This window comes from Bombina bombina, chromosome 4 (genome assembly GCF_027579735.1).
Source record: "Bombina bombina isolate aBomBom1 chromosome 4, aBomBom1.pri, whole genome shotgun sequence".
NCBI lineage: Eukaryota > Metazoa > Chordata > Amphibia > Anura > Bombinatoridae > Bombina > Bombina bombina.
The window spans coordinates 565,511,147-565,537,310 of NC_069502.1; the positions used below are offsets into that span (position 1 = coordinate 565,511,147).

The 26,164-nt window shown below is 37.6% G+C and overlaps 1 protein-coding gene across 2 annotated transcripts in view; it reads left to right on the forward strand.

Moving 5' to 3' along the window:
• Window positions 1-26,164, forward strand: part of PM20D2 (peptidase M20 domain containing 2) — a 190,484-nt gene that overhangs the window by 20,890 nt on the left and 143,430 nt on the right. For both annotated transcript variants that reach the window (XR_008402028.1, XM_053710537.1), the window contains exon 2: window positions 2,029-2,177. Coding sequence is in view for 1 of the 2 variants with exons in the window: in XM_053710537.1 (XP_053566512.1) it covers window positions 2,029-2,177 (149 nt within the window). In the remaining variant the exon portion in view is untranslated. The remainder of the gene's footprint in view (window positions 1-2,028; window positions 2,178-26,164) is intronic.

Here is a 26,164-nt window from a genome sequence, read left to right on the forward strand (position 1 = left end):
GCTCAGAGATCTGTCCTTTCCGCAAGCTCAGTCTTGCTGTTCTATTATGGCCTTGTTTTGGTTGTATAATAGGAAGGGGCCCCCACTTACCAGCGTGGGTATACATTATAGTGGTATCTGAACTTTTCAGCTGATAGCAGGTTAGTATTGATGTAGATTTCAGCTCAGATTGATGGCCAGAATGTTCCCGCTTCTGTGGATCCGGTGGTATTGGGTGGTGTACTGCTTTAGCATTGTACCAGTATGCACTCTCTATTGTTTTATAGTTGTCGTCCGACTTTAGCTGTGAAATTATTGTTACCAACTTGCCGTGTGGCCGGTCACTGGCGCATAGTGCTGGTCGGTCTCTTTAAGCTTTGAGGCTGTGTCAGGCTTGTAATTTGTAGGCTGTTGCCTTGTGGATTCTTCGGGTTTTGTGGCATCTATAATGAGTTGTAGTTCGCGTTCTGATAGTGCTTTGTCAATTAGGGTTTGCATCATGGCTTTTATTTTGGCGAGTCGGAAGTCAATTATGTCAGGAAGATCGTTTACCCGCATGGCGGTATTTGGATGCAGCATTTTCCTCCGTAGTATATTTGTACCGTGCATGGGTTTATAGCTGTTCTTAGAGGCAATGGACGCTGTTAGAGCTTTGGAGGCCCATTTATCAAGCTCTGTATGGAGCTTGAGGGCCCGTGTTTCTGGTGAGCCTAAAGACAGCTGCTCCATAACCTGTCCGCCTGCTCTGAGGAGGCGGACCAGACAGAGATCGCCGCAGTTCAACCCGATCGGGTTGATTGACACCCCCTGGTGGCGGCCGTGAATATGCAGGGGGTGGTGTTGCACCAGCAGCTCACAAGAGCTGCTGGTGCAATGCTGAATACGGAGAGTGTATTGCTCTCCGCATTCAGCGAGGTCTGTCGGACCTGATCCGCACTGTCGGATCAGGTCCGACAGACCATTAATAAATAGGCCTCAATGTATGTTATTTTAGTTTCGTTATATAACCAGTTCTGGTGGAATACTCCGGGTAACCGGTGGTGGTGGTGGGGGGGGGGCGGGGTGGTGCTGCCTGCGAGTTTTCCGCCGCTGCAGCCCTCAACTGTCCTGTTCCAACTCTGGGGTCATTAATACAGCAACGTAATGAGGCTTAGATGATATAGGCGTACGAAATCAGTAGTTTTGTGTATACGGTAGATGCTGTGGTTTTAGGGGGCAATTGGCAGATTACTGCCTCTTCTCCCGAAGCTCCGGAAAGATGACACTGCTAGGACACGCCCCCACTTTTGTTGATTATGCCTTTTTCAAAACTTAAATGAAGGAAATGATACCTTTTTGCCCCTTTGAATTAAAGGTTTCCATGAAGCCTGAAATTAAAATTAGTAGTTTTTTTTTTTTTTAAACCCTTAACAGCACAGCCGTATCTTGTACGACACGTGTCCTTAAGTTTTTTTTTTTTTTTTTTTTATCCCTAGTAAAAGCGCTAGTCTCAGCAAAAGCAGTGAGACACACTATTACTATATAACTCCCTTAATGTGAAATTGACAGCTGATGTTGTCTGGCGTTAAGGGGTTAAGATGATCTTCATTTAAATGGAGATGAAAGTCAAATTTTAAACTTTCATAATTCAGATAAAACATGCAATTTTATGAGACTTTTAAATTTACATTTGGTACAAGATGTACTTTGTTCTTTTGGTATCCTTTTGTTGAAAAGCATATCTAGGTAGGCTCATAAACAGCAATGGACCACTAGGAGCTGATGATTGGTGTCTTTGCAGATGTTAAACACATAGTTATATGCAAGTAATAGTGCAAAAATAAAATGCTCTTATATATTAGCGCATTTTCTTTTTTGCACTTTTATGCCTATTTTATCTATATTGCTTTATAGATACTATTTACTAAAAACACATCCAATCCAGAATTATTACTTTTTTATTGTCTTTCTTGTAATTCAATTCAGTTCTATTTACATAGATTTTAAATGTGTATAATTGTATAAGGTTATTTATGTAAATCCTTTTTTTTTTTTTTTTTTTTTTTAAAGATTACAGTTTTTGGAACTCCTGCCGAGGAAGAAGGAGGAGGCAAAATAGACCTTCTAGAAGCTGGTGCATTTGATGACATTGATGTTGTTTTTATGGCCCACCCATCACAAGAAGATGCAGCATATTTGCCAGATGTTGCCGAACATGAGTGAGTAATATCGTGCTGATAAATTATAAACCATGAATTAAACCTGCTCATTAACCCCTTAATGACCACAGCACTTTTCCATTTTCTGTCCGTTTGGTACCAAGGCTATTTTTACATTTCTGCAGTGTTTGTGTTTAGCTGTAATTTTCCTCTTACTCATTTACTGTACCCACACATATTATATATCGTTTTTCTCGCCATTAAATGGACTTTCTAAAGATACCATTATTTTCATCATATCTTATAATTTACTATAAAATGTTTTATAAAATATGAGGAAAAAATAGAAAAAAACACACTTTTTCTAACTTTGACCCTCAAAATCTGTTACACATCTACAACCACCAAAAAACACCCATGCTAAATAGTTTCTAAATTTTGTCCTGAGTTTAGAAATACCCAATGTTTACAAGTTCTTTGCTTTTTTTGTAAACTATAGGGCCATAAATACAAGTAGCACTTTGCTATTTCCAAACCATTTCTTTTCAAAATTAGCGATAGTTACATTAGAGCACTGATATCTTTCAGGAATCTCTGAATATCCATTGACATGTATATATTTTTTTTTAGTAGACATCCCAAAGTATTGATCTAGGCCCGTTTTGGTATATTTCATGCCACCATTTCACCGTCAAATGCAATCAAATACAAAAAAATCGTTCACTTTTCACAAATTTTTTCACAAACTTTTGGTTTCTAACTTAAATTATTTACAAACAGCGTGTGCAATTATGGCATAAATGGTTGTAAATTCTTCTCTGGGATCCCCTTTGTTCAGAAATAGCAGACATATATGACTTTGGTGTTGCTTTTTGGTAATTAGAAGGCCGCTAAATGCCACTGCGCACCACACGTTTATTATGCCCAGCAGTGAAGGGGTTAATTAGGGAGCATGTAGGGAGCTTTTTGGGGTAGTTTTAGCTTTAGTGTAGTGTAGTAGACAACCCCAAGTATTGATCTAGGCCAATTTTGGTATATTTCATGCCACCATTTCACCGCCAAATGCGATCAAATTAGAAAAAAACGTTAATTTTTTCTCAATTTTAGGTTTCTCACTGAAATTATTTACAAACAGCTTCTGCAATTATGGCACAAATGGTTGTAAATGCTTCTCTGGGATCCCCTTTGTTCAGAAATAGCAGACATATATGGCTTTGGCATTGCTTTTTGGTAATTAGAAGGCCTCTAAATGCCGCTGCGCATCACACGTGTATTATGGCTAGCAGTGAAGGGGTTAATTATGTAGCTTGTAGGGAGCTTGCAGGGTTAATTTTAGCTTTAGTGTAGAGCTCAGCCTCCCACCTGAAACATCAGACCCCCTGATCCCTCCCAAACAGCTCTCTTCCCTCCCCCACCCCACAATTGTCCCCGCCATCTTAAGTACTGGCAGAAACTCTGCCAGTACTAAAATAAAAGGTATTTGGCCCTTTTTAAAAAAAAAAAAAAAGCATATTTACATATGCTGATGTGTAGGATCCCCCCTTAGACCCCAACCTCACTGATCCCCCACCAAACTGCTCTCTAACCCTTCCCCTCTGCAATAATGGGCGCCATTTTGGGTACTGGCAGCTGTCTGCCAGTACCCAGTTTTGTAACAAAATGTGCCTTTTTTTAAAATTTTTTTTCCCTTTTCTGTAGTGTAGCTTTCCCCCCCCACCGAGACCAACCCCCAACCCCTTCCAGGTCCCTTAGATGATATTTTACAGTAATGGTGTTTTTAATTTTTAACCTTTTTTTTTTCTGTAGTGTAGCGGTTCCCACCCGCTCCCGCCCCGTGCACGCGCCCGCCCACCACCCCCGCTCCCGTGCGCGCCCCCGTAGCTCCCGATCCCGCCCCCCTCCACTCCACACTGAGCACCGATGGCCGCCCACCCGCCTCCCACGTAAGCTCCCACCCACCAACGATACCGGCCACCGATGTCCGGTGCAGAGAGGGCCACAGAGTGGCTCTCTCTGCATCGGATGGCCAAGGGTGGTTATTGCAGGATGCCTCCATATCGAGGCATCACTGCAATAACCGGAAAGCAGCTGGAAGCGAGCAGGATCGCTTCCAGCTGCTTTCCAGACCAAGGACATACGCCACACGTCCTCGGTCATTAACTGTCTTTTTTTTGAGGACGTGTGGCGTACGTCCTTGGTCGTTAAGGGGTTAAAATATTCCACCTTAATAAAAAATAAAATGCATACAGGTCTGGAAATTGCTCTTTGTCCACTGTTGGTAAGAAAATGTAGTGCACAAGAAGAAATTATGCTTTTTAGGCCTTTTCCTGTCTTTGACTTTGAGTGTACTGGTAAATTATCGCCCTGACTTATAATCTAAAGTGTATAACTATACATAGGCTAACAAACTATTTAAATTATTCATAAATACTTATTAGTCCTGACACAGATCAGTAGTCAGAAGGAACATAAAAATTTACGTGAACAAATTTCAATATTGAAAGAAACATTCTAGTAAAACATTATTACTCTTAAAGCAATAGATTTTACTGCTCAGAGCATATGTGCATATCCCAATGCATCTGTATTTAAACATGTGTGCTCAGAGAGCACATATTGCTTTGGCATCATCTCTGATGACTGCATTGTTAAAGGGACAGTCTACACCAGAATTTTTATTGTTTTAAAAGATAGATAATTCCTTTTATTACCCATTCCCCAGTTTTGCATAACCAACACAGTTATATTAATATACTTTTTACCTCTGTGATTGCCTTGTATCTAAGCCTCTGCAAACTGCCCTCTTATTTCAGTTCTTTTGACAGACTTGCATTTTAGCCAATCAGTACTGACTCCTAAGTAACTCCACATGCATGAGGACATTGTTAACTATATGATACACATGAACTAACACCTTCTAGTGGTGAAAAACTGTCATTAGCATATGAACCTCCGAGGTTTAGCTTTCAACTAAGAATACCAAGAGAACAAAGCAAAATTGGTGATAAAAGTTAATTGGAAAGTTGTTTAAAATGACATGCCCTATATGAATCATGAAAGTTTATTTTGGACTAGACTGTCCCTTTAAGCACTTATGACATTCTGTATGATTTTCCCAACCTTTGTACTTAAACTAAGACATTCTCATGTCTATGGCTCAGTTTGTTCTACATGTTCCTTATGGTGCAGATAAATTCCTTTAGATTGTAAGCTCTCTTTTGAGCAGGGCCTTTATTATTGTTTGCTCTCTGTTCCCTAATTCACACAAATTTAGCAATTTTAATGACCCATCTGTATTAATACTGTCCAGTTCTGTGTAAGCTGTTGAAGCATTAAAAACAATATTGTGTGTCTTTTCCCTTTGAACAATCACACAGCTCTAGTGATTTTTACCAAAATCCTGGTGGCTCTTCTGGCATAGATTAGCTCACCAGGAATATTTGTGGTTTATTAACTAGACCAGCGATGCTAAAACCTGTGGTACGGTACGCGGCGGACCGGTTAGGGGTACACGAAAATATTGTTGGTAATGGCGGAAGATGCAGGGGTAGGGTCGGGGGGAAACACTCAATGGGTCATCAACTAATAACCATTGTGGAACTGTGGAAGAAAGGAGCGATCAGCCGGAAAGTGACAAGTGAAGTCCTGGCCTTCCATATATTCAGATAGGAGCCCCTGCACCTGAAATATGAGGACCGGGTGTGGATGTCTCTGGTCCACAAATTATCACCCTGTGTCACCAGATAGCTTAGGCTCCTGCTCAACCCACCCCGTGCCGTGCACAAAATTTTGACTGCAAATCAAAATTTAATCCTGTTGATACACGTACATTTGTATGACACTCAGGTATAGCTTACCTTAAACTATTTGTTATCAGGGTATTGTCAGATATTAATAAACTATTTATTATATGGGTTTACCTTGATAATAGTTTATTAATACCTGACAATACCCTGATAATAGTTTATTAATACCAGATAATAGTTTATTTATACTTGACAATACCCTGATAAGAAATAGTTTAAATTGAAAAACAACAACTTTTTTGAGGGCTGGGTGGGGGTAATGAAGAGAGGGGTACTCATAAATGAAAAGCCTAATCAAGGGGTACGGGAGAGAAAAAAGGTTGGTAACCGCTGAACTAGACTATATCCTTATTAATGCTTTGACTCCAGATTATGAGATGATTGTATCTACAGTAACTGCATTTTCTAGCTATCTACAGTACAAACGCAACTCCATCGACTTGTCTTGGACAATTCTCACACTTTGGGTGAGGTCAGCCTTTACCTTTAGTTGGTGTCTGGTAAAAACACTATACTGCAAAGAAAGGTGTTTATTTTTTTATTTTTATTTTTTTTCTGTTGCACAATTAGACTGTCATTTACACTGCTACCAGTCTCCACAGTAGTTTGAAATAATCTCAGAGGAGGTTAACTCTGAAGTCCTCACTCTCCATTAATGTTGTTGAGCTTAGAGAATTTTCTTTTAGTTTTGAAGACCTTAGATTCATTTCAGTCCTTTTGAATTCAATCATCCAACAATATTGTAGCAACATACCCAATTCACAAAGGGATCCAACTAGGTATGTGATTAAGGAAGCTGTTGGCATTCTATCATGGGCAGCAAATGATCTTGGTGCAATTTCTGCCACTCTCATTCCAGCTCATCTGAAGTATAAAACAGCTTCTTTGAGAGACTTCAAATGGTTCCTCCAGCAGAGTGATGTCTCCATATGTTTTTGTTTTCCTTCAAATTTTATAAAGTTTTATTGAAACATTAACAAAATATAAACCATGCAAAAGTACCAAAAAGAAGTAAATCAATATAGATTTGTGTATTGTCAGAGTATATGAATATTATGATGAATATTACATATGTGTACATATATATATATATATATATATATATGTATATTTTATACACTGTATATGTTAGATGAGAACTCAGGATTAATTAAACATGAGTTTGTTGAACACAGCTTCTAATACACGTCTATCAGGATTGACGATCAGTAGAGCCTTTTTGAAACACAAACATTTCTTTTCTAAAGGAAATAGCTCAGTGACCCTATTCATTTGACTATATATGCAGATTTTATAACCTCAGAACATTTGGTGAGGTGAGAAAAGAATGTGTTCAAGGACCCCTTTGGAATTTGACACGTGTGATACAACAGTTCTATCTCACTGAATCTCTATTTGAAGACTTACTGCAAAAACCCCTCTTGGGGGAAGGTGACACAAATAAAATCAAATACACATCTGCACTGCTGGCTAAACAGGAAATATGCTGTTTTAAAGACTCTTACAACTCCTCATGGATTGACCCCATGTGGAGCAATAAAGGCCTTGGAAAACAAAGACAGATGCTGAGGTATGACTCTGGAAGTCACGTAAGCAGACAGCAAATAAACATTTTTTTTTCTCTCTCTGTTTAAATACATGCCCCAGAATGTATTAAATATAGAAATTTGGGAAATTGTCTAATTCTATATTATTATTACATGGGTATTTGCTAAGCTTGGGAGGTAACTGTTTTAATCAGTCAAAAATGTGTAATAAATTCTGTTTTGTTTATATTTTTCAGACAGATAATCTCAAATCTACATAGAAGTGAATGTGCATGTATGTGTGTATATATATATATATATATATATGTGTGTATATATATATGTGTGTATATATATTTATATGTTTTGAAAACATAAAAGATCTTACTTAGCCTCTGTGTGTTTAAAAACATGAATAGATGTTTATGGACCTGAAGAGAAGTGATTATTAACATTTATTTTCTTATTTCAGATCTACATAGACAGGATTCACTTGGAATACAGTACAATACTGATATAAAAATAAGCTGTTATTTGCAAAGAAATGCCAGAATACTGATAAAATTATAATGCATTTTAAGCTAATAATTAGCAGTGTTAAATTACCTTAATATAATAAAATGTTAATAATATAACATATTTGGTATCAGAATAATCAGAAAAAATAACCTAATATTAACCATCTGTAATTGGGGTTATATATGATTAATGCAGAGATTGTGATCTGATTAAATAACCATTTTATAAAAAAAAAAAATTAACTTGCTTAAAAATGTCAGAAATGCTGTATTGTATTGCTATGTTGTACTGTATGCTGCCACCTGGTGTTATGTTGCGAGAACTACAGCCAGAAGGTTCTTTCTGGCTGTTAAAAATGAAATTTCCAAGGGCCAATCCGATTTAGACTTCCCAGATAACCAATGGGAAGGTCAGCTCCCGTAGTGCCACCCACATGATGTCATCAATGATTATATAATGGGAGTGTTGAATGCACAAGAGAGAGTTGTCTGTAACTTGTTGAAAATTAGTGATCTGATTTTGGCTGCGATATACCTGAAAAAAAAAAAAAAAGTTCACTTCAGCAAGGAGCTTAAAACTTATCCTTGATTTGTGCAAAAACCTTCTTTCAAATGAGATGACCTAAAGACCGCTACGAATTGGTTCAAAATTGGTGAAGTATATTGTATTTTAAATTGGTAGTTATAAGCCTAGGTATTGTTCAAATCTGTGTCTGAATTGGCTAAGTAACTCATCTATACAAGTTCTGATATTGTCGGTTAATTTTGTATTAGGATAAATTGCAGTTAAATAGCAGAATATATATTTTATCCTATTGTTTTATAAACACTGTTTAGAATTGTATTGCTTGGATGTTAAAGGTTTTTAGTCCAATTGTGTTAAATAAATAAGGCTGAATTGTGAAGGTATATTGTTCTGGGTTTTGTAAGAAGGATAGCATATCTTAAGAGTTGGTTTTAACGCATATAAACTTTTATTTAGTTTCCTTTTACTGCAAATATAGTTCAATATGTTTATGGATATTAACTAAATAAAAGAATTCAGATATTTATATTAATTGTATGGTCTAGTAGGTGCATGGTTGATAAGGGTTTCTATTTCTTTGTATTGTGTTTATAACCCTGCCATAAACTTATATATATTATTTGGATAGCACTACTAAGATTTTCATAAATATACTGACATAATAATTGGAGGCATTGCATGAGATTTAATAATATCCATCATAATTGATATAATATATTTGTAAGTAAATAGAAATTATTATAAAAGAGAAAAAAAAATTAAAAAAAAAATCATATTTCGATATTAATATTTTGAAGATATAATTTTTTTTTTTTGAAGAGTTGAAATATTAATTTTCATATTTCGAGATTGACATTAATATCTTGAAATATTATTAAAGATTAATTTTGAAAAATTAATAAAAATATTAATTTTTCATATTTCAAAATTAATCAAAAATATAAATTTTTCATATTTTCAAAGTTAATCAAAAATATTAATTTTTCATATTTCGGAATATTAATTTTTCATATTTCAAAATTAATAATATATTTTTTTTTTTTTTTGAAATATAAAATTTTTTCTCTCTTTTTATTGGCAAAAATTGTATTAGCATTTTAGTTAAATAAATACTAAACCAATACAATAATGTCTGTAGCCAGAAGTGACTCATTTAATTCTATACATAGCAATGAAATTGGTCCCATAACCATACCTATTACTAAAGGTCAGGTCCTTAAGAAAGATATCTTAAGTTACCTTAAAGGGAAGTTAAATATTGCTGGTGAATTAAATGATTTTGTGGATATGCTTGAAACTAGGGCTAAAAATATTACCGTTAATAATAATATGTGGAATGAAGAGAATGAATTCTTCCAGGAATTATTAATGATTAATCAATGCAAAGATCCCAAAAAGCGAAAAAAACTAATACTAAAATCTTGGCCCCTTCTAATATGCATAATTGACGAAATGTCGTTTTGTGTCACAGACAAACGATTGCAAATACAGGAGCTAGAAAATAGTATTCGTTCCTCGCGCAGACGCGAAGAGGGTTTAAAAATAGCCAAAAATAAAATGGATGAATTTGCCCAAAACCTAGCCACCTTAGATAAGCACAATATGGACTTAATCGCGCAGATACAAGATTTAAATAAACAGCTTGCGCAAAGCCAGAGAGAATTAAGCGATTTAAAAAGGTCATATCGCCATAATGAAAACCCCTATATTAGCAATGAGAATAATACAGATAATGCTAACTCCTTTAGCGAACGCGTCAGGGACGAGGTACGAAAATATATAGAACAACATAGACAAATGACCCCTAACGGGTCAGAAGTAGATTTCCCAAATAGACAATCCCCTCAGGATGTAAATCCAGAGGACAGCTGTAGCGCAGCTGATGCGGGGGAGGGAAACTCTAACAGAGAATCCCAAAATAAGTCTGATAAAGTCTATGATTCCCATAAAATAATCACCTTCGTACAACGCGCAGTACCTATATTCTCCAATAAGGGAACAACATCTGTAATTGATCATTTACAGGCTTTTGAAAATGCGTTAGCTATAATGAATGTTACAAGTGAGAAATTGAAAATTGAATTTCTGCCTTGGGTATTTGACAGTAAGCATCACAAATTCTTTGCTTCACTAAAGGATATGAATATTCATTCCTGGAATGGGGTAAAACAACAATGCAGAAAAGAATTCGGGCAATATCGCACTAAAACTGCCGCGAAAATAGCGGTATATGGTTTAAAGTGTCGTGCGAATCAGAGTCCAGTCGAATTCCTTTCTGTATTGAAAAATGCGTACAGTATGGCTGAAGATAATCCCAGATTTGATGGCTCAGAATTTGTAAATTTATTTTTTGAAGCATTGCCTACACCCATCAAAATTAACTTAGCTAGAGATTTTGATGAGGACTGCTCATTGGAATGGCTGATCAAAGAGAGTACAAAATTATACTCTATTCAGCAGTCCAGTGAGCAGGGGGTTAAAAAGGAATCAAAACCCAAAATTGTAGCAGAAACTAGGGTGTCACCTAAACCCCTCAATTTGGAGTCTAACAAGAGAACTTATGCAGAGGTGGCCAGTCAAAACAGGCCATCTCCACAGAGGTTTAATTCTGCCCCTCCCCCTACACAGGTTGAGGCGCAGGGAGACTATAACCAAAGTGGGGGACATAATCAGGTGAATAATTACTCACAAAGAGAATACTCACCAAATAATTGGTATCCGCGCAAGGGTAGATACAATAGACGGCGAAGATATTCTCAGGGTAACCAGACACCCCAGGTATATAATGCTCCCCAAAGTACTAATGCTGAACAAGCTGAACCCCAGGGGCAACCACGCCAGAATAGAAATAGTGGCCCTGATTCTGAGGGAACCCAATGGTCCAGGAATCAGTACAATGGGGCACCAAGAGATAGGCCCAGGGGTAGAGGTAACTTGTACAATCAGGTAGATATGCTGTTTACCCAATTAAATCGGTTGAGCGAACAAATCGCTAATATGAGTCAAAAATCTACGGCTCAGCAACCGAACAATACTTTTTTAGGGGTACAGCCAGTGGTCAGCAGTGGACCACAGGCACAGTCATAAATACTGCAGTATCACCTGAAGGGGAGGGGAGAGATATACAAAATGTAGTAATAAATATCAATGATACTAATCATGTTATCTCCCCACAGACCGGAAACGGACAAATTAGCTGTGACAATGAGCGATATCAGCCGGGAAAAATTAACCAAACTTTTCCTCTGCAGTGTTCTCTTAACATTATTTCCACAGATACAGTACACAAGAACCCAGCTGACCTTGTCATAGGGGAAACAGGTAGGTATGAAATTTCCTCTGCATCGAATGACGCAGCGGATCCAGGTAAAACGTGGCGAAGCCCACAGATGTACAAGAATGCAAATTTTATGTGTGAAATGATAGAAACTGCAGGAAGATATTATGTACTAGTTGAGCTGCAAGATTCAGTCTCCAACCCTATCAGGGGATTAATTGACACTGGGTCACAGGCAACTATCTTATCCCACAGGTACTACACACAGCTAAATGAGCTAACACCCCACAAACCCAAAATAAGAGAATTTGACGGTTCTCTAATAGGTGTTGGGGGTGACTCCCTAAAAGTCTACGGTACTGCCTGGTTAAAATTTAAATTGGGGAACAGGGTCATAAGACACCCTGTCATTATAGTGGATCTGCCAACTGATCGTTTAATTATTGATAGTGATCTCCTGAAACGATTAAGCACCATAATTGATTGCATAAATAATGTAATTTGGTCGCAAGTTAAACGGCCTATCAATTATGAAAAATCTGGTATATCTCACGCCCGACATAGCTGTCACGTGGTGGAAGAGAAACCAGATGCTGTGGAGATTCATTTCAGGAATAACTCTGCACCTGAAATCACTATTCTACAAATAGACGATCAGACTCCTTTTAGTGGCTCTGATGGTAATACTTTTAAAATTTCGCCTGGAAAGATAGCGAATATTTCCCTAGATGGCGATGTATTAACCATATCACTCCACAAGGGGGATCATAAAATCCCTAAGGGGGGAGGCCACACTCAATACCTCACAGGGATTGAGAGAGTTAAAGAGGATCTATTTATCCCTATACAAGTGCATGACCTTGGTAAAACCGAGTATGCTAAAATAAACTTAAAACAGGAAGCTAGCTATATAAGCGAAGGTTTATTAGCGCAGATAGCTGAACCTAAAGTGATTAAATATCTTTCTCCCCAAGACCACAGTGTCAGCAACCTGGATGACAGGTCTGAAAGCTATAACATCACCGCTAAGTGCTTATTATCTATCTCTATAGGAAATAAGTCAGTGAAGCACCTGTTTTTAGTTTTAAATACTCCCCATAATCAAATATACATTGGCAATGATATCTTACATAGATATGCCATACAAATAGATTTGATTAATTCTTGCCTCTGGAGCAGGTTAAAGGGGGACCCTGAAGTATTTCAGGATGAAAATGCAGCCCTGAAATCAAACCAGCAATTGCCATATGCTGTGAATATGCAGGTATCTAGCGATGTCATAATTCCTGCTGGGGCTGATAAATTTCTTTTACCCTTACAGGTAAAGAGAGGTCAGAAATTAAAAACTTCTGAAACACTGATTTGCCTCTCCCATAGAATACAAAATCTGGGTGTCTCAGTAACCTACACTCCTATGGTGAATATTGGAACTGTTCCAATAAATATTATTGTGCATAACATGACCCCACAGGATATAACATTATCCAAGGGAACTACCATAGGATATGCACTGGAATCAAGTTATTACACTTTTGGATTCCAGAATAATGTAATTGGGCTAATACCTGAAGGATACCTAACTGAAGAACAATTAATAGAACAATCCTTTGCATCCATGCCAGAGGGTCTATTTAATGTTCAATCTATTTATCCCTTCAGCTCAGAGGAAGGCATCTGTAAAATTGAAGAAGCCTCTCTAGTGTTTGATCAGCCAATCAAACAGCAAGATTACCCCAATACCCAGAATCATGGGAGCAATGTAAATTATAATCAATGGGATCTCACCTCTAGACTGGAAGAAGCCTATGAAATAGGACAGCCTGAAATCTTTCCAGGATTTCAGCAAATAGTCGAAGAGCAAATATCCTTAGCTAATGGCTGTTCCAGCAATGATGAACGCCAACAGCTGCGAGAACTACTGATGGAGTACAAGGATATTTTTGCTAAGGATTCTTATGACTGTGGTACTACAGACTTGCACATTGCAAGAATACAAACAGATCCCGATGCACCACCTGTATTTGTCAAACAATACAGACTTCCCTTAGCCTCATATGATTCTCTTGCAGAGATCATAAGGAATTTGGAAGAAAGAGGTATTATCAGACAGGTGCACAGCTCTTATAATAATCCTATTCTAGGTGTCCTTAAGCCCAATGGACAATGGCGTTTGTGTGCTGACTTAAGACAGCTAAACAAACGAGTATACATGTCTGGCTGGCCTGTACCATACATTGACCAGTGCCTAGCACAAATGCAGGGATCCAAAATATTCACTGCCATTGATTGTGCACAGGGATATTGGACCATAAAGGTACATGAAGAGGACCAATATAAGCTAGCATTCTCCTTCCAAAAGGTTCAGTATGCATTCCAGAGACTTCCATTTGGATACATAAATTCTGGACATGAATTTGCTGTATTCATGCATAAGGCTATGCCTGACGCACTGGAAAGGGGGACCTTATCTTATGTTGATGATGTTTTAATCAAAAGCACAGACTTTGAAAAACACATCGCAGAGCTTAAACACGTCCTCAGCCAACTTAAAAGGGCAGGTGTCAAATTATCCCTGCAAAAAGCTCAATGGTGCCGCACTCGTGTAAACTTCTTGGGACATGAAGTTACCTCTGACGGATTAAATCCCCAGAAGAAAAAGGTGGAAGCGATAGTGAATTCTAAAAACCCAACTAACTTAAAGGAATTGAGATCATTCCTGGGTATGACGAATTATTCTCGCAAATTCATTGATAATTATGCGGAATTAGCTAAACCACTACTACTTCTTCTAAAGAAAGATGTGAAATGGCACTGGAGTGAGTCTCAAGAGACAGCCATCAGAGAGCTGAAGAGAAAACTCACTCAAGCACCTTGCTTAGCGTACCCTGAAGGTGGTAAACCTTTCTTCTTAGAGACAGGTTACACAGATATAAGCATGAGTGCTGTACTATACCAAAAGCATGATAATTTGAACAAAGCCATTGCTTATGCGAGCAAAAATCTATCCCCAGTAGAAATAAAGTTTAACGATTGCGAAAAAGCCCTCTTATCTACTGTATGGGCTCTACAAAATTTCCGCAGCTATATACAGGGCGAGAAAATTATTGTAGAAACGGCCCACCAGCCTTTGCTATATTTGCAAAGTGAGAGAATAAGAGATGGGAATTTGTCTAATAGCCGCATAACAGCGTGGACTCTTTCCTTACAAGGCTGGCCCTTAGAAATTCGCTACAAGCAGAATAAAAAGAATCCAGTCGCGCAAGGGCTTGCTGAGCTCCACGACTGTACTGCTAGAGATCCTGGGGAAGAATTATCAGAAGATGATTTTCTGGAAGAACAATTGCTTTCCCCATATAAAATGTACAATGAGGACCATTGTCAAACATTACCTTGGGTATATGTTGATGGTTGTTCTTACCATGCCACTATTGATAATGAGCGCAGATTAGTCGCTGGCATTGGTATAAGTGGGGCAAACGGATTCTCAAATATATCTGTAGGTTTCAACATTGGACCAAGATCCAGTCAAGTTGCAGAACTAACTGCTGTTTTCAAAACCATTGAAATGGCTATTGAACATGGTATTCATGAATTTGTGATCATAACTGACTCAAATTATGTGCGTGACAGTTTTGTTGAATACCTGCCAACTTGGAAAAGAAATGGCATGCAGAAAAGCAATAACAAACCAGTCAAGCATGGCAAATTGTTCTGCGAGATTGATAATCTGGTAGTATCCAATGATTTAACCATACACTGGAAAAAGACCAAGGGTCATTCCAGAGTTTTAGGTCCTGATAAGGAAGGCAATGACCTTGCGGACTCATTAGCCAAACAAGGAGCCATAACTGGAGAACTCCTTAATATTGAACACTTAATGGGTGCAATTCAGGTAGAAGCCATTACCAGAAACCAGGCAAAACAACAGAGTGAGCCTAACTTGGTACAATGGAGTCAGGATTCTCCTAGTGAGGACCTGATCACTAGTCAAAAAGAAGACCCCATTGTAGGCATCTTCTATAAACACATAGAAGATCCTGAAAGCAACCCCATCTCAAAAGATGATTATATTGGCAAAGAAGATCTGAGAATCTTAATAAAATCTAAATCACAATTCAAATTACAGGATGGTTTGTTAATTAGAACCTCCAAAACTGGCATCCAACAGTGGGTAGTACCCACCAAGTTCAGAGGTCTAATGCTTCAACATGCCCATGATGCTCCCACATCTGGACATCGCGGTACCAAACTCACGTATGAAATATTGCGTGATTATGCTTTTTGGCCACACATGTTGAAAGACGTTCAAACCTACTGTCAAGGGTGTTTAATCTGCCCACAGTTCCAACCCACTGCACCAATGCATAGAGCGCCATTGCAGAAAAGGGGGATGGTAATGCCATGGTCAGATATACAAATTGATTTTATTGGTCCAGTAACAAGGTCATCAAGAGGTAACAAATACATGTTAACAGTGACATGCCTGTTCACTAAATGGGTAGAGTGCATTAGTGCACCTAACAATAGTGCTGAAACATGTGCAGCATTGCTCATCAACCATGTATTTTCCAGATTTGGTTTGCCCCAAAGAATCGAATCAGATCGGGGGACCCACTTCACTAGCGAAGTGATGACAAAAATGTGGAAAATACTAGGGGTTAAAAGAAAGCTCCATATTGCTTATAGAGCTGCCTCAAGTGGTGGTGTAGAGCGTTACAACCAGTCTATTGTTAAAATCCTCAAAAAGTTTGTGAGTGAAACAGGTAAAGACTGGGATGTAAAACTACCTCTAGTCTTAATGGCATTAAGAGCAACTCCAAGTAGTGCTACCAAGATGTCACCTTTTGAACTGATGACTGGTAGAAGAATGGTTCTACCTCAGCATCTGCTGTACCGTACATCAGACCAAAATTTGATAAACGCTGCCAATACACATCAATATGTGGAAAACCTAAGGAAACACCTGCAACATGCCTTTGCATTTGCTCAAAGGAATTTAGAAAGAGCCGCAACTGCCACTAAAACCTATTATGATCTCAAAACATCCAAAAAGGAATATGAAATAAATGATAAAGTTTATCTTTATAACTTTGGAAGAGATCAGGTTAGGGAGAAGAAATTTCTTCCCTCATGGAAAGGTCCTTTTGTCATTACTGACAAAATATCTCCAGTGGCCTATAAAATACGGATCCCCAAAAATGAAGGTTTCATAAATAAATGGGTCCATATCAATCAATTGCGAGCGTGTCATCCCAGGTCCCAACTACAAGTCATAGAGGGAGAATGAAGTGTCATATCCCCAAATGCATTAAAGACATATTGTAATTTAAAGATGCCTAACTGATAAACATGAAAGCTCAAAATAACAAACTTTCTTCATAAGAGACTGTCTATGAGGTATACGGTTGATCCTCATCAAATACCACTGACTTTAAGCCAATTCAAATACATGTGTCCTACATCTATTTGAAGTTGGAAGGGGGATTTATGTCAGAGTATATGAATATTATGATGAATATTACATATGTGTACATATATATATATATATATATATATATGTATATTTTATACACTGTATATGTTAGATGAGAACTCAGGATTAATTAAACATGAGTTTGTTGAACACAGCTTCTAATACACGTCTATCAGGATTGACGATCAGTAGAGCCTTTTTGAAACACAAACATTTCTTTTCTAAAGGAAATAGCTCAGTGACCCTATTCATTTGACTATATATGCAGATTTTATAACCTCAGAACATTTGGTGAGGTGAGAAAAGAATGTGTTCAAGGACCCCTTTGGAATTTGACACGTGTGATACAACAGTTCTATCTCACTGAATCTCTATTTGAAGACTTACTGCAAAAACCCCTCTTGGGGGAAGGTGACACAAATAAAATCAAATACACATCTGCACTGCTGGCTAAACAGGAAATATGCTGTTTTAAAGACTCTTACAACTCCTCATGGATTGACCCCATGTGGAGCAATAAAGGCCTTGGAAAACAAAGACAGATGCTGAGGTATGACTCTGGAAGTCACGTAAGCAGACAGCAAATAAACATTTTTTTTTCTCTCTCTGTTTAAATACATGCCCCAGAATGTATTAAATATAGAAATTTGGGAAATTGTCTAATTCTATATTATTATTACATGGGTATTTGCTAAGCTTGGGAGGTAACTGTTTTAATCAGTCAAAAATGTGTAATAAATTCTGTTTTGTTTATATTTTTCAGACAGATAATCTCAAATCTACATAGAAGTGAATGTGCATGTATGTGTGTATATATATATATATATATATATGTGTGTATATATATATGTGTGTATATATATTTATATGTTTTGAAAACATAAAAGATCTTACTTAGCCTCTGTGTGTTTAAAAACATGAATAGATGTTTATGGACCTGAAGAGAAGTGATTATTAACATTTATTTTCTTATTTCAGATCTACATAGACAGGATTCACTTGGAATACAGTACAATACTGATATAAAAATAAGCTGTTATTTGCAAAGAAATGCCAGAATACTGATAAAATTATAATGCATTTTAAGCTAATAATTAGCAGTGTTAAATTACCTTAATATAATAAAATGTTAATAATATAACATATTTGGTATCAGAATAATCAGAAAAAATAACCTAATATTAACCATCTGTAATTGGGGTTATATATGATTAATGCAGAGATTGTGATCTGATTAAATAACCATTTTATAAAAAAAAAAAATTAACTTGCTTAAAAATGTCAGAAATGCTGTATTGTATTGCTATGTTGTACTGTATGCTGCCACCTGGTGTTATGTTGCGAGAACTACAGCCAGAAGGTTCTTTCTGGCTGTTAAAAATGAAATTTCCAAGGGCCAATCCGATTTAGACTTCCCAGATAACCAATGGGAAGGTCAGCTCCCGTAGTGCCACCCACATGATGTCATCAATGATTATATAATGGGAGTGTTGAATGCACAAGAGAGAGTTGTCTGTAACTTGTTGAAAATTAGTGATCTGATTTTGGCTGCGATATACCTGAAAAAAAAAAAAAAAGTTCACTTCAGCAAGGAGCTTAAAACTTATCCTTGATTTGTGCAAAAACCTTCTTTCAAATGAGATGACCTAAAGACCGCTACGAATTGGTTCAAAATTGGTGAAGTATATTGTATTTTAAATTGGTAGTTATAAGCCTAGGTATTGTTCAAATCTGTGTCTGAATTGGCTAAGTAACTCATCTATACAAGTTCTGATATTGTCGGTTAATTTTGTATTAGGATAAATTGCAGTTAAATAGCAGAATATATATTTTATCCTATTGTTTTATAAACACTGTTTAGAATTGTATTGCTTGGATGTTAAAGGTTTTTAGTCCCATTGTGTTAAATAAATAAGGCTGAATTGTGAAGGTATATTGTTCTGGGTTTTGTAAGAAGGATAGCATATCTTAAGAGTTGGTTTTAACGCATATAAACTTTTATTTAGTTTCCTTTTACTGCAAATATAGTTCAATATGTTTATGGATATTAACTAAATAAAAGAATTCAGATATTTATATTAATTGTATGGTCTAGTAGGTGCATGGTTGATAAGGGTTTCTATTTCTTTGTATTGTGTTTATAACCCTGCCATAAACTTATATATATTATTTGGATAGCACTACTAAGATTTTCATAAATATACTGACAGTATAAAACAGTAAACAAAATATGAATGCAGTATTTCCTATAAATTCCAAGTTTCTCTACTAAGCAGCACTAAACACTTTAAATAACATGCCAAAATACAGTTAGACAGTCTAGTCATGATAGAGCCTAACATTTGAACTGTAAACATAGACAAAACTCATAGGATAGTAACTGCAGAAATGAAACCTTGTAATTACACAAAGTAATAAGTGAAAAACAAAATGTGTACAATGTGCAACAAAAATAGAATATAATGTCCAAGGGGTCTTCTGTTGTAGTGTACTCAAAAAATAGTGAAGTCCTGTATGATATATAACAGAAGTAAAGAAAGGAGCCTTACTCATGCAGCATATAGCTATGATTTGGCTCTAAGTTAAATAGTCCATGTATTACATCCTTGCTGTATAATAGGAGATGTGGGACTCGCATAGCGTTAAATATTTATTAGATAATTTAAAATCACTTGGGTACAAAAAGAGAACAAACAGCAAAACATCATTGACCACAGCATCTGTAGTGAGTGGTTAGACAGTTCTACAAAAGTCCCAACCCTGCTTGTGAAGTATGTGATGATTTTAAAGGGTTTTATAAATGTAGACGTATAGTTTGTAAAAGTTTCTCCTGTCAAAATATAAAGAGTTTAAAGAGATTAATAGTTTTATGGGTATTAAAAAAAATCATTCCACATTGGCAGGGAGGCAATTTGACTAATATATTTTAAGTAAATTGGAAATGCAATGGATATTTAAACTAACCACCCTTACCCCAATTTTTTAAACTAATCATCTCTTTGCAGTTTTTATTTTTTGTTAATCCAAGTTCACCTGTGACAAAAAGTTCAGCTGGGGGACTTTTAAGGACCTAGCATGAATGAACAGCACTATTGAGTATAACCTTTCCATCTGGCAATATATTGCTAGCCTAAAATACACTTTCTTGTTTTGGATTCTGTGAATAAAAAATCACAAAAAGAGGGCGCCTTATAGTGTAACACTGTGATGTCACAGTTTGGATACACCATTTTTGTTCAAGAACCATACTCCCAAATATGGCAGCACCCTATAGTGCTGAGTAGAACAGACTGGGATCTCTGTGTCCTAGCTCACTGATCCTTGGTGCAGGATAATACTCCTCTTTGTAGCGCCTGATAACAGCTCAGGACAAAAAAGGCTCAGGCTTCCAGTATGATGAATACAAGATTTAATAAAATGACAACAATAAAAACTGTGGGTGTGACAACAACCCAAAGTATATAAAAACAATGTGTGAGAACAGTTGAAACGCGTTTCTCAGCTATGCTAACTGTTCCATCAGGCATCTGTTTTTTGCCTGGAAGCACTGGCTGAGAAGCACATTTTAATAAAAAAGGGCTTTAAAGGATCTACCAGCACCTTAGTAGAAACCATGAATTGTTGATAACTAATGTAAATGAATTAGCAGACATTGCAACAAATATGTGTAATTGTTCCCACCCCGTTACACCCTCTCCAGCGAGCTGCACTAGATGTAGGGTATATAGTAACAAGTATAATTTGATTTCAATACCATCTACAAAGTAGTTTCATGTTCATTCCGTTAGGTTTACAGAAAAAAAAGATACACTCATCTACTTAAATATCTATAGGCATGGACATGTAACTCTTCATCCAACTTCTATAAGATGGATGTTTGTGAGAGTGGTGAGCCAGTAGCAATTTGCATTCTAAAGATAAGATCCCCTGTGTGTGGTATAGCATAAAGACTTAACCCCTTAGTGATCACAGCACTTTTCCATTTTCTTACCGTTTGGGACCAGGGCTATTTTTACATTTCTGCTGTGTTTGTGTTTAGCTGTAATTTTCCTCTTACTCATTTACTGTACCCACACATTATATACTGTTTTTCTCGCCATTTAATGGACTTTCTAAAGATACCGTTATTTTCATCATATCTTATAATTTACTATAGAAAAAAATATAAAATATGATGAAAAAATTGAAAAAAACACTTTTTCTAACTTTGACCCCCAAAATCTTTTACACATCTACAACCACCAAAAAAACACCCATGCTAAATAGTTTCTAAATTTTGTCTTGAATTTAGAAATACCCAATGTTTAGATGTTCTTTGTTTTTTGTTTTTTTGCAAGTTATAGGGCAATAAATACAAGTAGCACTTTGCTATTTCCAAACCTCTTTATTTTTCAAAATTAGCGATTAATTACATTGTAACACTGATGTCTGTTAGGAATCCCTGAATATCCCTTGACATGTATATATATTTTTCTATTGTTAAGTGTATCCAGTCCACGGATCATCCATTACTTGTGGGATATTCTCGTTCCCAACAGGAAGTTGCAAGAGGATCACCCACAGCAGAGCTGCTATATAGCTCCTCCCCTCACTGCCATATCCAGTCATTCTCTTGCAACTCTCAACTAAGATGGAGGTCGTAAGAGGACTGTGGTGTTTTATACTTAGTTTATTTCTTCAATCAAAAGTTTGTTATTTTTAAATGGTACCGGAGTGTACTGTTTATCTCAGGCAGTATTTAGAAGAAGAATCTGCCTGTGTTTTCTATGATCTTAGAAGTAACTAAGATCCTTTGCTGTTCTCACATATTCTGAGGAGTGAGGTAACTTCAGAGGGGGAATAGCGTGCAGGTTTTCCTGCAATAAGGTATGTGCAGTTAAAATATTTTTCTAGGGATGGAATTTGCTAGAAAATGCTGCTGATACCGAAGTAATGTAAGTAAAGCCTTAAATGCAGTGATAGCGACTGGTATCAGGCTTATTAATAGAGATACATACTCTTATAAAAGTGTATTTTAAAACGTTTGCTGGCATGTTTAATCGTTTTTTACATATGTTTGGTGATAAAACTTATTGGGGCCTAGTTTTTTCCACATGGCTGGCTTGAATTTTGCCTAGAAACAGTTCCCTGAGGCTTCCCACTGTTGTAATATGAGTGGGAGGGGCCTATTTTGGCATTTTTTTGCACAGCAAAAATTACAGACACAGACATCCAGCTTCTTCCTGCATGATCCAGGACTTCTCTGAAGGGCTCAAAAGGCTTCAAAAGTCGTATTGAGGGAGGTAAAAAGCCACAGTAGAGCTGTGGCAGTTGTTGTGACTGTTTAAAAAACGTTTTTGTCATTTGTTATTCCGTTTTTGGTATTAAGGGGTTAATCATCCATTTGCAAGTGGGTGCAATGCTCTGCTAACTTATTACATACACTGTAAAAATTTCGTTAGTGTAACTGCATTTTTTCACTGTTATTTCAAAATTTGGGAAAATTTGGGTTTCTTAAAGGCGCAGTAACGTTTTTTTATATTGCTTGTAAACTTGTTTTAAAGTGTTTTCCAAGCTTGCTAGTCTCATTGCTAGTCTGTTTAAACATGTCTGACACAGAGGAACCTACTTGTTCATTATGTTTGAAAGCCATGGTGGAGCCCCATAGGAGAATGTGTACTAAATGTATTGATTTCACCTTAAACAGTAAAGATCAGTCTTTATCTATAAAAGAATTATCACCAGAGGGTTCTGTCGAGGGGGAAGTTATGCCGACTAACTCTCCCCACGTGTCAGACCCTTCGCCTCCCGCTCAGGGGACGCACGCTAATATGGCGCCAATTACATCAGGGACGCCCATAGCGATTACCTTGCAGGACATGGCTGCAATCATGAATAATACCCTGTCAGAGGTATTATCTAGATTGCCTGAATTAAGAGGCAAGAGCGATAGCTCTGGGGTTAGGAGAGATACAGAGCGCGCAAATGCTGTTAGAGCCATGTCTGATACTGCGTCACAATATGCAGAACATGAGGACAGAGAGCTTCAGTCTGTGGGTGTTATAATTATATTTCTTGTTTGTTTGTTCACTATGGGAAGTGAAACATACAGGATTTCTTATAGCAATTATTATAGGAATTGACAAAAAATATGTATAGTGTTACAGGTTGGTTAACAGAATAAGACTTTTGCTAGGTTAACCTATCTGTGTTAATATTTGCCAGCTAGATAGTTTTATCCTACAAACACTGTAGTCTGCAGTAAACTAATTAGGCAGGATTAAAGTTCAGGTTCATGCAATAATACTGTCCAGATAATCAGTGAGATATTGATCAAAGTAGATACTGAAGCGAATGTAATATAAGGTATCAAGTAATAGTATTGGTAAACATACGACCTGTTAATCAGTTCTGGAAACAGAGGTGTGCAAAGTTATATGAGAGACCGCGGAGGTTTGCGGCTTGCAGCGTGGAGCTGTGTGAGAATGGCTCCAGGCGGTAGCTGATGACGTCAGCGGGTAGCAGCCGATACTGGTCTGAGACAAGCTGAAAGTACAAGCTGCGGTTAGTAGAGAGAGCGAGAGTGCCGCTCTGAGATGCTGGGGAAATTAGGTGGAGCCGGATTGGCTCAGTTTCACACACAGTTCACTGAGAATTGCAGATAATCCAGCATAGAAGAGAGGCAAAGGTGTGTCTTAAATAGGCAGGTGCATTCATTAAAGGGGCAGTGAGCAGAGAAAAAAGGAAGGATCTGACATATCCCCCCCCCAAGAACACCCACAGCGAGGGTTCTAAGGACAAGGTCTTTCCGGATTTCTACGATGGAAAAGTGAAACACACCTGGGGGCCGTGACTGAAGTAGCAGGTTCCCATGAGTCTTCAGAATGATCATACCCTTTCCATCGTACTAGATATTCCAAAACACCCCTTCGCCTCCTGGAGTCAAGAACAGCTTCTATCTCATATTCCAAATCCTGGGAAAGAACATGTGTAACAGAATCCACGGAAAATCTGTCGGAAAGACAGGGTTTAACCAGGGAGACATGGAAAGTCGGGTGCAATTTATATGAGTGAGGCAGTTGTAGAGTGACAGTAGCTGGATTCCTAACGGCAATTATAGGAAAAGGACCTATAAATAGCTTACTCATTTTCTTGGAGGGTGTATGTAAGCGCAAATTTTTAGTTGACAACCAGACTAGTTGTCCAACCTGGTAGACAGGTTGAGGCTTATGCCGCAAGTCATAATAACGTTTATGGGATGCTTGTGCATGTTTTATGTTGTCTCGAGCAACTGACAAGGTCTGGGAGATGTCATTCACAGTGTCGTTGACTTTAGGACAGGGAGATGGTGTATAAGGAAGGAAGCTGATTCTGGGATGGAGTCCATGATTGAGAAAGAAAGGGCTAAAGCCAGTTGAAGAATTCTTAGCGTTGTTGTAGGCGAATTCTGCCAGAGCTAGATGGTCAGCCCATTGATCCTGTTGGTTGGAGCAAAAGCAGCGGAGGTACTGCTCCAACCACTGATTGGTGCGCTCTGCCTGTCCATTCGTTTGTGGATGATATGAAGTTGTGAGCTTTTGAGTTACTTGTAGAGTATTACATAAATGTCTCCAAAACCGAGAGGTGAATTGTGATCCTCTGTCCGAAAGGAGTACCATAGGCAACCCATGTAATCTAACAACATTCCTGATAAACAAGTCGCAAGTTTGTTGTGCAGTGGGTACTCCTATAGCTGGTATGAAATGCGCCATCTTTGTTAGTAAATCAACTACTACAAAAATGGAGGTGTAAGACAAAGCTTTTGGTAGATCGACAATAAAATCCATTGCGAGATGAGTCCAAGGGGTTTCTGGAACTGGATATGGTTGTAGAAGTCCCATTGGAGATTGATGTGATGGTTTACACGTGGCACAAATACCACAATTTGAAATATAGTCTTCTACAGAGGAAAGCATAGTTGGCCACCAGTAATTACGCTTAAGTAGCTCTAGAGTTTTTTGTATGCCTAAGTGTCCCGTGAGTGGGGAATCATGATGAGCTCGTAAAAGAGAAATTCTATACTGAGGTGGTATGTATAGATGTTTACCATGGTAATATAAACCATCTGGATTTCTTTGCAGAAGATGAGTTGGTTTTGTGGAATCCTGATTTTGAGCTTTCTGGAACTGAGGATCTTTATGAACGAGTAGACCTAAAAAGTTTGATGAGGGTATAACTGTAGACGGGGTTTCCACATTGAGCGGTCTAATGTCTTTGCGGGAGAGGGCGTCAGCTTTGCCGTTTCGACTACCAGGTCTGTAGGGGATGAGATAATTGAATCGTGAGAAATAGAGATTCCAGCGGAGTTGTCTGGAGGAGAGAGTCCTACTTTGTTGTAAATATTGTAAATTTTTGTGATCTGTAATAACGATAATAGGGTGTAAAGCTCCCTCTAATAGATGTCGCCATTGCTCAAATGCAGTTTTGATGGCCAGTAATTCCTTTTCCCCTATGGGGTAATTTCGTTCAGCTGGTAGCATGAGCCTGGAAAGATAGGCGACAGGATGCATCACCTCAGTAAGTGATTGTTTCTGTGACAACACTGCCCCCAGAGCATAATCCGACGCATTAACCTCTACAATAAATTGTAAATCTGGGTCTGGGAATTTAAGAATAGGTGCCGTGGTGAAGTCAGTTTTCAACTGTTGGAAGACTCTCTGACAGTCAGATGTCCAGTTAAAAGTGTTTGTGTGTTTTGTTAAATCAGTAAGTGGTTTAGCAGTCTGGGCGAAATTACGAATAAACTTTCGATAGAAATTCGCAAAACCAAGGAATCTTTGCACTTGTTTGCGATTTTTTGGGGTAGGCCACTGAGTGATAGCATGGATTTTAGAGTCATCCATCTTAATACCAGTGTTCGATATAATGTAACCCAAGAAAGTGACTTGACTGCAATGAAATTC